Source organism: Polyodon spathula, chromosome 30 (assembly GCF_017654505.1).
Source record: "Polyodon spathula isolate WHYD16114869_AA chromosome 30, ASM1765450v1, whole genome shotgun sequence".
Taxonomy (NCBI): domain Eukaryota; kingdom Metazoa; phylum Chordata; class Actinopteri; order Acipenseriformes; family Polyodontidae; genus Polyodon; species Polyodon spathula.
In genome coordinates, this window is record NC_054563.1 from 5468466 (window position 1) to 5480863 (window position 12398).

The 12398-nt window shown below is 38.1% G+C and overlaps 1 protein-coding gene across 1 annotated transcript in view; it reads left to right on the forward strand.

The window, feature by feature from the left end:
- The first annotated feature begins 3767 nt into the window (after positions 1 to 3767).
- The window catches only part of sesn3 (sestrin 3), a 31402-nt gene continuing 22771 nt past the window's right edge, over positions 3768 to 12398 (forward strand). Inside the window, exon 1 of the mRNA XM_041233169.1 lies at positions 3768 to 4140. Coding sequence (XP_041089103.1) covers positions 4060 to 4140 — 81 coding nt within the window. The 5' untranslated portion in view covers positions 3768 to 4059. The remainder of the gene's footprint in view (positions 4141 to 12398) is intronic.

Below are 12398 nucleotides of genomic sequence, written 5' to 3' on the forward strand. Positions count from 1 at the left end.
CTTTGCTTTAAAGTTTCCTACATTTGCTATGTTATATTTTTGCTGTGGCTATGTTTGCAGTTTGTATAATCCCCTGTTCTCTCTGTAAAGCTTGCCAGTACATTTCACAGGTATGGGACAGCAATAAATTGCTTTCCAAATGGGTCCCCATAGGCCTATGTCAAACTGCACTCCTGGCTCTCACAATGATGAATGGGATGAAATGGAAACGATTGCTGTAAATACAATTCAGCTGTGGTTTTCAACCTTGTGGTGAATTGAAAGCCTCACAACAGTACTATATTATATTTAACAGTGAATGGATTCAATTATCAGACTTATTTCATTATTATTTTAATAAAGTGTCATTAAACAGCATTAGAAAGCTTCCTTGGAGAGACAACCAAGAAAGTTGCAATGCAAGCGGGATAGCACATTTTAACTTTTTGGGTGCTGTCTGTGAACTTTACCCCCAATATGCCTTGTTTAATTTATTTTTTATAATGTGAAAACTTGTTTGTATAAGTTGCATTACATTGTATTCTTATGATCAAAAATGACTAATGTGAACGTATTTTACTGCCTTTATTACAGACCTACACAGTATTAAAGAAATGTAAAAACATAACTAAGAACTAGTTCAAATAAAAATAGAAGATAGAAAATAAAAATAATAATAATTTGATTACATAAGCCTTAATGTTCAACACAGTGGTTACAACCTGCATGATAACTGACCACAGCGACAGTGAGGTGTCCCAAGCCAAAGGCGAGGAATGTCGAGGTTCGTTATCTACAAGGAATGACCGCTACAGAGGATATTAATGCTCATACAAACTAAACAAATGTTTTGTGTCAAGGTAAGGGTTTTTTCTGTGCCACATAAGAAATCTGTATATCTAACAATTTGAGATCTTAAGGCACATGAAATCTGGCTAACTCTCTCCTTTTTGGAGGTGCATAGATTGGACTTGCATAATGAAGGTTCGTGTCAAGGTAAGGGTTAGGATAAAGAGTAGGATTTTGGTTTAATTTATAATAAGGTCTTTCAAATTATAATACAGGTGTGTTTAGGTATGTCTCCCATTAGAAGGACACTATTTAGAATAAAGCTCTATAGGAATTGTAATTATGGACTGTAGTTTTACATGTTCAATCTTTTATTATCATTTGACTGTACCATTAGAAACAATAACTATTTGTGTTCAGCAACACAGCACATGTACAGTTTTGTATGTTTTTACAGCAGTATACATTTTCCATATAGCACCGTATTGTGCAAATATTAGAATACTCCCTACCTCTTTGTTTTCATTCAGTTGATCTAAAACATAAAACAACAAATAGAGACAGCACAAAGTGCATCGAAATGCTTTGATACAACGGAGCCGTCCTGTCTAGGCCAAAAGCACAGAGGAAGTACAGGATCTCTTTGCCTTGAGAGCTATTCAGGCATTGCTTAGATACAGGCCTGTGACCTCACTTCTGCAGAGCAGCTCTGTGATTGGTCAAATCCACTTTCTGCTGACATCATGCTGTTGCTGGGTGAAAAACTGCGAGGCAATTAAGTTGTTTTTGAATTTGTAGGTGTATGCAGTCTGACTGATTTCATCGATGAATAAGCCCATACTAATTATGGCACAGGAAGTTACTCTTTTTAGCACATTTTTTTTTATTATTTATAGCAAGATAGCAGTTGTTTTGAGAGTTGTTCACTAGAAAACAAATACCAATAACACATTTACAAACAAAGCTACAGTACTCGCTAATTTGTCTAAATCTACCAGTGTGACCACATCAAGCTATTGTTAAAAGGGGCAAAACTGTGGGACACGAGTTAGGATATTTTATTTTTTAAGAAGATCGACAACATGTTACGGCGTACAAATCAATTTGATGACATAACCATAAAGGATTTTATTTCCCTATCGACTGCTAAGATCTAACACTAAAATTGAGCTGACATAACCCCTGTAGAATACCTTTACCCTGAAGGGCAGTATCCCTCATCAGAAAAAGAAATGACTCCTCATAGATACAACGTGAATAAAAGATCAGGGCAAACTCGTTTGTTTTGACACGAAACAACAATACAGGTTCGAAAAGTCGAACATCTGAGGTCACCTGAAAGAGGAACACTAAAGCCTAACCCTCAGACAGTAACTACACGAATAAGAGGGCTGATTGGTAACGCTGGACTACAGGTGAGTACTTCAATTCCACTAGGCTTAATACAGACGCCGATTAAAGATTTTATCTGTAAGCTACCTCCATTCAAATGATGGCGCAGTGAAGGGAATCTGTAGCATCTGCCGCACCGTGACTATCTATAGCCACTGCCATGACTATTCGTAAAATTTCATGAGCACTAAATTAGAAGAAAATTGTACACAGTATGGAACAAACATGCTTATTATTATTAATGAATATACCCTTGATTGAGCGTGTACTGAAGCCTTCTTTAATCTGCCCATTAGTCAGGGAAAGCACATACACAGGTAATGGAGGTGCAGCTCTGAACCTGTTTTGTCTGAACAAAAAAACACTGCCCTTGAAAGAACACGATATTCCTACACTATAGAATCTTACAGGGAAGACCTACGCCCAAAGCATCTACATGGTCTTTCAAAAAAGAATGTCCTTTAGTTCTGAGAGCTGCCTGTGGAGCTGAAGCTAAGAATTGTACTGATCCAAAGAGTGGTACTGGAAGCTAAGAATTGTACTGATCCAAAGAGTGGTATTGGAAGCTAAGAATTGTACTGATCCAAAGAGTGGTACTGGAAGGTAAGAATTGTACTGATCCAAAGAGTGGTATTGGAAGCTAAGAATTGTACTGATCCAAAGAGTGGGATTGGAAGCTAAGAATTGTACTGATCCAAAGAGTAGGTTAAGGGTGAAAGCAATGCCACCCTACCCTCAACCCTCTTCCCATCAGAAACTATTACAACTACATGCAGTACACAATAACAGTTTGAGTTAGTTCCAGATGAACTATGTGCAGGTCCCATGTACCACAAGCAAAAACTACTGGAAAAAAACTAAATATAAAGGGGATTCCTATATTTTCTTACAATAACTTATTTCAAGCTTTGTAACTATGAAGTTGAAGTGTCCAGGGAAATATGACACCATTGCACTGTAGGAAAAAAAAAAAAAAAAAAAAAAAAAGTTGTCATCTTGTTCATAGTTTGAGAAATTTGCATGCCAAGGCTGTCAAATGAGGGAGGAATATGGAACAAGTTTACTAAAAAAAAAATTAAAAAAAAAAAAAGACAGGGAAGTACAAAGCTACAAGTGTGTAACTTGAGAGCTTCCCTCTCACAACCTTGCAAAAGCTGAATGTGCCATTTTAGACAGCTCTGCGCCTCTCCAAAGCAACTGCATTGCATTATGTGGTTTAATGTGCACTGGGGGCCAGGGTAAGCACAAACTAATTTCAACAAAGGCAAAAGGCATTATAGGATAGCAAATTAGACTGCTGACCCCTTAGCTACCAATAGAGATTCAATATTTACAGTTATTGTGTGCCATTTAAACTTGGCAAACCCTATTAAGTGAAACTTCGTCCAGCTGGAAGTTGCATTACATGTGTTACCAGGCTACACGTTTGTATATACTACTTTCTCTGTATTATTCATTACATTGCGCGTTCACTGTACATACCTCAGGCGCTGGACAAAATGTGTCAGAGCAACACGCATGCGGGAGTCAGAGCACAGCCCTGTTGAGATCAAACGACAGCCCACAATATGCACGGCAGCAAAGCGATTGGCCTGGGGGGCGTGCTTTAACTTGAACTGTGCTAAAGTTGGAAACTGGCAGTCGGCGGACGATGAAGCTTTGTGTGGGGGAGTGAGAGCGAAGGGAGAATACCCTCACTCCGTCTATCATCTCATCACCGGCTTCGTTCCTAAAGCACAAGACAGCTTCCATCCCACCACCAACCAACACACACACACACACACACAAATGACAGCTAGGGAATACTGTCAATATTTTTAGCATTCTGGAAAATGTATCTCTCAGCCGACTGCAGCTGAAAAACAGTCCTGTTGTCCCAGTCCGGCGGTCGCTACCACCATGAACGTCAGCCCAGAGTCCATTGCCAGTCCCAGCTCCTATCAGATCTGCAACAACTGTCAGAAAGTGCTCAGAAAAAAGGTACGGTTTTGTCTGTATTCGGGTTTTAAGTTTTGCCATATTACAGCTTTACTAGAAGAACGGTACTGTGTTAAAAGTTTGTGTTAACCTTGTTGAACAGTAATGGTAGCTAAGTACTAATGCAGGCATTTGATTCACATAGTGGAGTGTTTTCTTTTTACTTGTATTTTTGTTAGGCAACGTATATTGGAGTTTACATTGATCATTTACCCCATTGTTTTGCAACCGTTTATAGCCCAACCCCTAAATTATAAAGCTTAATTAGTTTGGGACTAAAAACGAGTCTTATTGTGGCCATACGAAGTACATGGTATGGAAAGGTTCCAGGGCTGTGTTTTGTGGAACTTTCAGGAGAATGCAACATCGCTGCTCCTGCTTTGGATAGTTAATGCAATGTTACAGGAATGCAACTCTCTGCTAGCGTGCTGTAAAATCTGTAGGTCTTGGATAGTTTTGAAAAATTTCTATTTGGAAAATGACTTTTAGCATAACCTTTGGAAAATGCTAATCCATTAATTCAGTTCATACATTTTGCAATGCTGTTTCTCTGCCTTATTACTGTGCAGAAGTTAGAATTAGAAAAAAAGTTGAAATGAATTCAAGCTGCTGATCTGAGCTAATTTAAAAATGTATTTTATGTGCAGGTTAATGCGCTGTGTGTGTCTATACAACGGGGATATTACACGATTAGTTTTACTGTATTATCTTGTCTGTGGTACGAGTCGCCACGATTAAATATTCGTAGGTAAATCACCTGTATAGTCTATAAAGACCAGTTTAATCCAGTACATATCAGATTTTGCATTTTTAATGTTGTCGCTTAAAGAAACAGACAGTTGAGGGTGATGAAATTTGCAACATGTTGTATATCGGTAGGTTCATATTGATGTTATGGTCGGTGCTCATAGAGAAGTGTCAATCAAAGTTGTTTTTCAAGCCTCTCTTGCAGCCCCCGCTCCCCATGCTGAGGCATGGCAGTCCCCAAATCGTGTTACCCAATCAGGGTTTGCAAACGTTGAAACGCATACCTTGCGAATTCCCACATATCTGTGATGTTACTCGTTTAACTAATACGTTAAAACATTGTTGTTCCTATTTGTTTAGTTGCATATGCCATATATTTCTGAAACCATTTGCAAGCCATTCGATTTGAAAAGTGTGTTGTGCATTACAAACCCCCTGTACAGTATAATACATTTGTTTTAATTTTTGTATTTAATACTAATACTGGCCAATATGTGCGTTGTACTCCAAGTAACTTTGAGGGAGGGAAGGTCCAACCACACAAATTTAACTAACATAACAACAACCCTGATGACATAAAAAGCTTTTTTATATATAGATTCATTAATTGGAGCAACCATTATCCCTTATACCTGTCCATATTTATTTATTTTTTTGTCCCATGCAGCATCAGGAATTATCTGTTTTCAGAACTGCACAACACTGACTGCATTATAAACACTGTTACTAATACAGTATAAACTAATACAGTATATCATTAATCACTACAAAACTAAACATAATGCTGAAAATAATCACCAGAGGATTTGGAGGTTGATCATATTGTATTGCTTCTGTTTAGTTTTTGGATAGACCCTGATGTCAAACTGTGTGGAGATGAAAGGGTTGAGTAACTGAAACAGCAGACTAGGTACTTTTCTCAAGATTTACTCAAACTAGTGGATGCCTTGTCTGTTTGCCTGGGATTGCCCGCTGGACCAGACACAGCTGTTTGTGTGCATTTCCTCAACAGCCCAGAGAAGCGACCTGCAAAACTGATGACTCTGGATTCTCAGATTAGTGTGCCCTAGGGTTCTTAAAATGCTGTTTTAATCAGAATTGTATTGTATTGGGCTTCCCAGTGGCTCACCCACTGTAGTAAATTCCCTGCAGCTCAGTCTTGGCAGGGGCCCTTTTGTGGTAAAGGGAGGAACATCAGATGGTCTAGTTTGTCATTATTTCAGATTGAGTAAAACAATATTGTATTATTTTGTAATATGCATTAGGCCTTGCCTGGTTCTGCTTCTCTTATGAAGTTCAACAGTATGTACAATTTAAGCGCTGGACTTTACCAACAAAATCTGGGAATGTTTTTCTGCAGTAAATCCTGTTTCCTTAAATGAACTGTGTCAGAACAGCTTGGAGTACTTTTTAGTGAGAATTTCAACAGTTGTGGTTTGTTTGTGTGTCTGTTTGTTTGTTTGCTTGTTTGTTTGTGTATGATGTAATGTTTTGTAACTTGTTTTTGAGTCTGCTTTTTTTGGAACTGACAAATGAACACTGAAGATCATTGTGAACTATGGATTAGATTATTATACGGTAGTCCTCCACGTAATCCGACTGTGGTGGGACCTGACTAAGGGCGGGTATGTAAAAAGCCTGATAAATTAATCCTGTTTTAAATTGCATTATACACAGCTGTAACAATGACTATATTAACTCAATTATTGTTTTGAGATTTTATTAGAGAGCTCCCCTAAATCCATTGTTTAGAAAGATACAGGGTATTAATGCTTGTGACAGAGTAGCCATCTGCCATGTGGGTGCGTGCATTCGCTGTTGAGTGACAGGCAGGAGATCGAGACTGAGGTTGAGGTTGATACGCGCTGCAGGTGAACAGGATTTATTTACATGTCAACACACTGAACAGCTCACGTGACACTGCCAGCAATGATTGCACACGGAGCACGTACAACACAGTGTAGGAAAACTTTGGTGGGATCTACAGTCTGTGAACTAATCTACTCTGTTCAATAATAAACAAACTCTGGCTGCTCGCCTGGCTGCTTATTCACTCTTCTGTATCCAACCCTGGTTCTGGTTCTCTCTCACTCACTGACACACACACACACACACACACCGCGAATTTCAGCTTCTTTAGCCCAGTTGGCTTTGGTTTTGCAGCATCCCTGTGGTGAATAAATTGAACCTTTTTTTACTTGACCCCCCTCTAGATTGATTGATTAGATTCCACACCTGGTAAGATTCCACACCTAGTAACCACACACAACAGACAGGCTCTCCCAGGAGTGTCAGGTACTTCATGAATTAATTACAATAAATACACACTATTTACAATATAGATTTACACAAAAAAAACAACCCTCCATGCGCAGGGCTCCTGCCCTGCCACAGTGCTGGGTACACTTACATTAGTGTCAGCTAATTTACACAGTAATACGAAAACAACTTTTGCTTTCCTGCAGCCATTTTGCATTAGCGCTGTACTAGGGATGGGAATTTTAAACGTTTAAATATATAAACTCTAAAGAAGTGGTAAAACGTTTAATAATATGCTACACGTATAACCGGTCACGTGACAAATGTCACCAAACTAGTGCCACAGTAAGGGCTGATATTATAAAAAGGAAGGGGTTTGGCGATTGCCTTCAAGTAGTTTTTCTAAATGGTGCAACAGAAAGATTGACACTGGGGCGGGTTTTATTCTCGATCGATCTGGCACTTCATTGGTACACTGTGTGTTTATGCCTGTAGTAGGCATGGTATGGTATCAATTCCACAATAATAACGTTAATGACAAGCATTTTTTTCTGAATTTGTTCTATATTTAAAATGAGATCTCTAACCAAAGGAAGCCACTTTTGGAAGTATTTTGAGGAACCAGACGACAAAACCGTGGTATGTAAATAATTATGCCAAACAAAACTGCCGTACCACAAAAACAGAAGTTCAGTGCTTCACAGTTTAAAATGAACACATTCAGAATTATTGTGGATGGAGCGACTGATGGCAATAAAAAGCAAACATCCATAACAACATTTTCCAAAGATTTGGCCACAGAGGGCGTGATCACGTTATCCCCAGTGAGGACAGTGCGTGTGACTCGTGAATGCAGCAGTTTTGAAATCGATGTAAGATTATCCCAATACTGTGCCGACCCATAAAACAATAACAGTGAGTCTGGAAAAGCTTAAAGAATCGTGCTGCAGCTGTTCATACAGAACTTTCAAAGGGAGAAAAAGTTGCAATTACCACAGACTCGTGGACCCCATTCCCCAAGGCTTTTTGCACTTGAAATTGTTCTGTAAGCTTTTGGACCAAACGACTTTTGTTTAGCACCATTTTTATTTGTATGTTGGAACGACTGCACTAAACTAAAGGACCTTTTTACAATTTAATGTAAAGTTGTGTGGATACGTGAATTTGAATACTTGACATTATTTAGTAATACCATATACAATTAACTGGCAAACAGTATATTAATTACTTAATATATTACTTGATTGTGTGTTAGATTGCCATTTAAAACAGACCTTGTGGCAATGTTTGGGAGGTTTATGTACACCAGTACAGTATGTAGAGGAGAGTGGCGTTTGACTCGTGTACTCAGAAATTGTAATGCTCAAGTACTTGTCTCGAGCAACAGTAGATCAAAATAAATCCCACTGCTGCTATCAAAGACTGCAAACTTTTAAAAATCTAATTTTTTAATGTCAGTCACAGTGCTCTTTTAAAGTTCCAAAATATTGTGCTGTTTTATCCCTGGTAATTACCTTTTCCAGAAGTGAAAGTAATTCCAACTTTTTTCAATTGTAAGCACAACTCTCTCGCTTTCCTGTAGCCATTGTGCTTTAGCGCTGTACAGTGGGTGATGTTCGTTTCTCTTTAAAATTATTTTGTTTACTTATAAAAAAAAAAAACATAATAGGTTCCTGTTTTTTTTGTTGTTAAATGAACCTTTAAGAAAGACACTATTTTAAAAACATAATATCTGAAAATGTGTTCAGTATGTGTAGTTATATCTTCACTAGCAACTTCAATTACAACCATAAATATAAACATTTCAGCATATACTTTGATGTGTGTGTCTGTGTGTTTTTTTTCTTTTACTCTGTAGTTAAGTCTTTGCAGTGTTAAAATGTTATTTGCTTATTTACGGTTTATTTGCTTAGAAAATACTAACTAGGGCTGTCAGTATCTGAATGTAATATAAAGAGAGAGTGTGTGTAGATATGGATTAAATCTTTAAACTCTGACTTTGCAAAGCGTTTAAACGTCCATAAAAATGTACCAAAAGCACATCCCTATGCTGTACACGTGTGTGACATTGCTGAAGAGCTTAATCATGGCACATAAATGGTTAGGGCGGATACATAACGGATTACTGTATTATATAGTCACTTCAAATAAACTTAGCTATGAAATTAGACCAACAATAAACATTACTAATAGTGCCCAAGACCCATTGTGGTGGACCCAGAAGATTCAGTTTAGTGTCCCTTGCTCAAGGCGAGGGGATTAACAAAAGGCAAGGCCAATTATCTGTCAAGCACAAACACTGTAAAAAAAGTTCACTTATAAACCTTAATGTTTTTTTGTTATGAAATCCATACCATTGTGTGTCAAAGCTGTGGACCTTCCCACTATTGAGGATAATCTCGCTTTTTTTTTTTTTTTTTTTTTAAGGCAGTTACATGGGGTGATTTTTTTTCCCTTTCTTTTCGCTGTGTATCTTGCTTGTTGTAAAGCTGCTGTTGTTCCCTTGTAATCCTCGCATTGGCAGATGACCAAATCTCAGAGAAATGACTACAGAGTTGCTGATTCAGCAGAGCTCTGTTAAGTTCCCTTTACTGGGGGAGCTACAGCTGCCTGACCCGGTCAGCTATCATGAGGAAGTGACAGGCAAGTGCTTGTTTATCTTCTATCCTAAAATGAGTTTAAATAGTAACTGGTCCTCCTCACCACAGCTACAATATTTACATACAGTGCAGTACATTATAGTGAGACTGTGCCTGTGTGGCTGGTATGGACTTCAAAGAAGCGCAACTCAGAAACCTACAGGACAGCGTGCAGCTTCTGTTCTTGCACATATATTATAACTGAATGCTAGGAATTTTTCAATCATGAACAACTAAAACTGATTAAAGAAACAGTTTTTTTTTTTTTTTTACTGTTATTATTTTAGTATTACTATTTAAGTAGGTTTACAGAAAGACTACCTAAGGATAACTAATTAGTTTAGTTTACTTGCCTGCTATTTTTTAGTGAGGCAATAGATACGAAACTACTAGAGCGGTCTGCAGTGTTGAATAAAGTGTTAAGAATATAAAGAGTCTGAAAAATGTAGCGTTACACATACTCACGTGTTGCTACGGATGTTTAAGTAACGTACCTGTACTTTTTATTTTCATTGTTAACATCCTGACAACTTTGTACACTTATAACTTTAAACTCTATTTCAAAGCTCTTTTCAAATTGGCCGCTCTAGTGCCCTGGGGTTTGAGATCTGCCCTCTAAATCAATGCAGGAAGAGAGATTTAAAAAAGAAAAACAAAAAAAAAAGTGCTCTGGCTTTTCTGTTCTGTACCACATCATGGATCGTTATTGCTGTGCTACCTGTTTGACAATGTGGGCAATAATCCTTACACTGTCTGTGCACTAGAGCAGACATTTTGAAAAGAGCTTTGAAACAGGCTTTTAGGTTGTAAGTGTCAAAAGCTGTCAGGATGTTAACAATGAAAATAAAAATTGCAGGTAAGTTATTTAAACTGTTGTAGCAACACGTGGGAACGTGTAACGCTGTAGTTCTCGGAATTCCACTGCTTAAAATTCCACAGACTTTTCTCAAGGGGAGTATGTTGTTTAAAAACTAGCAGTATTTATATTAATGCCATTGGTAACCTAGGTCTGTATTTACTATTTTTTGTTTGGATAGATACTGTAGCAACCTGTTATTGCCCCAGCCCTGTCCTACAGTAGATGGACTTTCAAAGGGCCAGAGAGCACTTCAATCCTAGTTATTTCCAAAGACTTCTTGCAAAGGTGCCAGTTCTCATTATGACCACAAGCTGTGCTACACACAAAGCTATGGCCAAAAGTTTTGCATTACCCAATAATTTAACTAGTTTTTCTTCATAAAGTCGAATGAAACCTGTTGAATAATGTTGCGTTAAGATATTGAATTACGTACCGCTTTATAGTTTTCCACATGCGTAACCAAAAACTGACAAATTGAAAAATGTGACAATCTAACATGAAATACTGTACTACTATTATGGCTTCCGGTAGACTTTTTCAATGTCATTTTGTATTTGCTTTGATCACATGATGTTAAATAAAAGATCTAAATTATGTTCATGAAGTTTTTTATATTTTTATTTAATTATATCTCTGTCATAAAATTCTCGGTGATGCAAAACCTCTGGCCACAGCTGTACAGCAAAAAGTCACCGCAGAACAAACGGTTACACATGTCTGCTACTCGCAGACGTTTTCATAGTCATATGTTTGCGCATGCATGGTGGCAATAGCAGTGTTTTTGCCTTCTTGATTTCCTGGCTGCTGGAATAACAGAGTGATGTTCACTTTACTTCTACAGTGATTGCTTGGGAAATGGAGTCCCCAAGAACCTGTGGAGTGTCTCTTCCCTGTTTGTAACCAGGGTTATTGAAAGTTATGTCATGAAAGCTGTAAAATGTTTAGAGCGCTCAGCTGGACCAGGCAAGTGTGAGAAGGAGAGCGGGTCGGGCGAGGGGGGGAAGACGGAATGGGCTCGCCCCAGGTTTGGCTGCCGGAGTGGGGCTGAAGCGCCTCGTCTTCCGGAGAAAGCTGCAGCTGCTCTCGCAGCAAAAAAGTAAATGCATTAGGAAAGATAACCATGTAATAAGCCTATTATTTATTTAGTTATAAAACAAATGCTGAATAAGATGTCTGTGTTAAAGTGCCAGCGCAGCTTTTCTTCAGTTCAGATACTGTATCAAAAGGGAGAGACAGAAACGGAAGTTAGACTGAAGTTTTTTTTGGCTTTGACATTGCAGAATAAAAAAAAAGTAAAATGATTTGCTGACCTCTGACTGTCATTTTCGTTTTTGAATACTTGTTTAACTTTTGATCTTTCCCACGCATTTTTTTTTTTATACAAGCTACGTTCACTGTTTAAAGGGCAGTGTATTGAAAACTTAAAACTGTGTACATTAATCACCACCCCCATCACAATAAACAATAGGAGCTCAAACCAGTAAATACATAATACATCTTGCACAAGAAGAATTACAATGATTTTTCTGGACTTCAGAACTGTCAAAATTGTTAAATAAACATAAAAGCCCTGTCTGGTCACTTTTCGAGTGAAACTCAGGGCCAGATATGCATTTTACTGCACTTTCAGTGTTAGCCCCGCCCACTTCCAGTGACATCACCAAAGTACCAGTACAATTTCTAGTGTGGGTAATGGGTTCTCTGCACACCCCTATCCTGAACACACCACTCCTGTGTGCTTTTAGAAGATTGGTAAG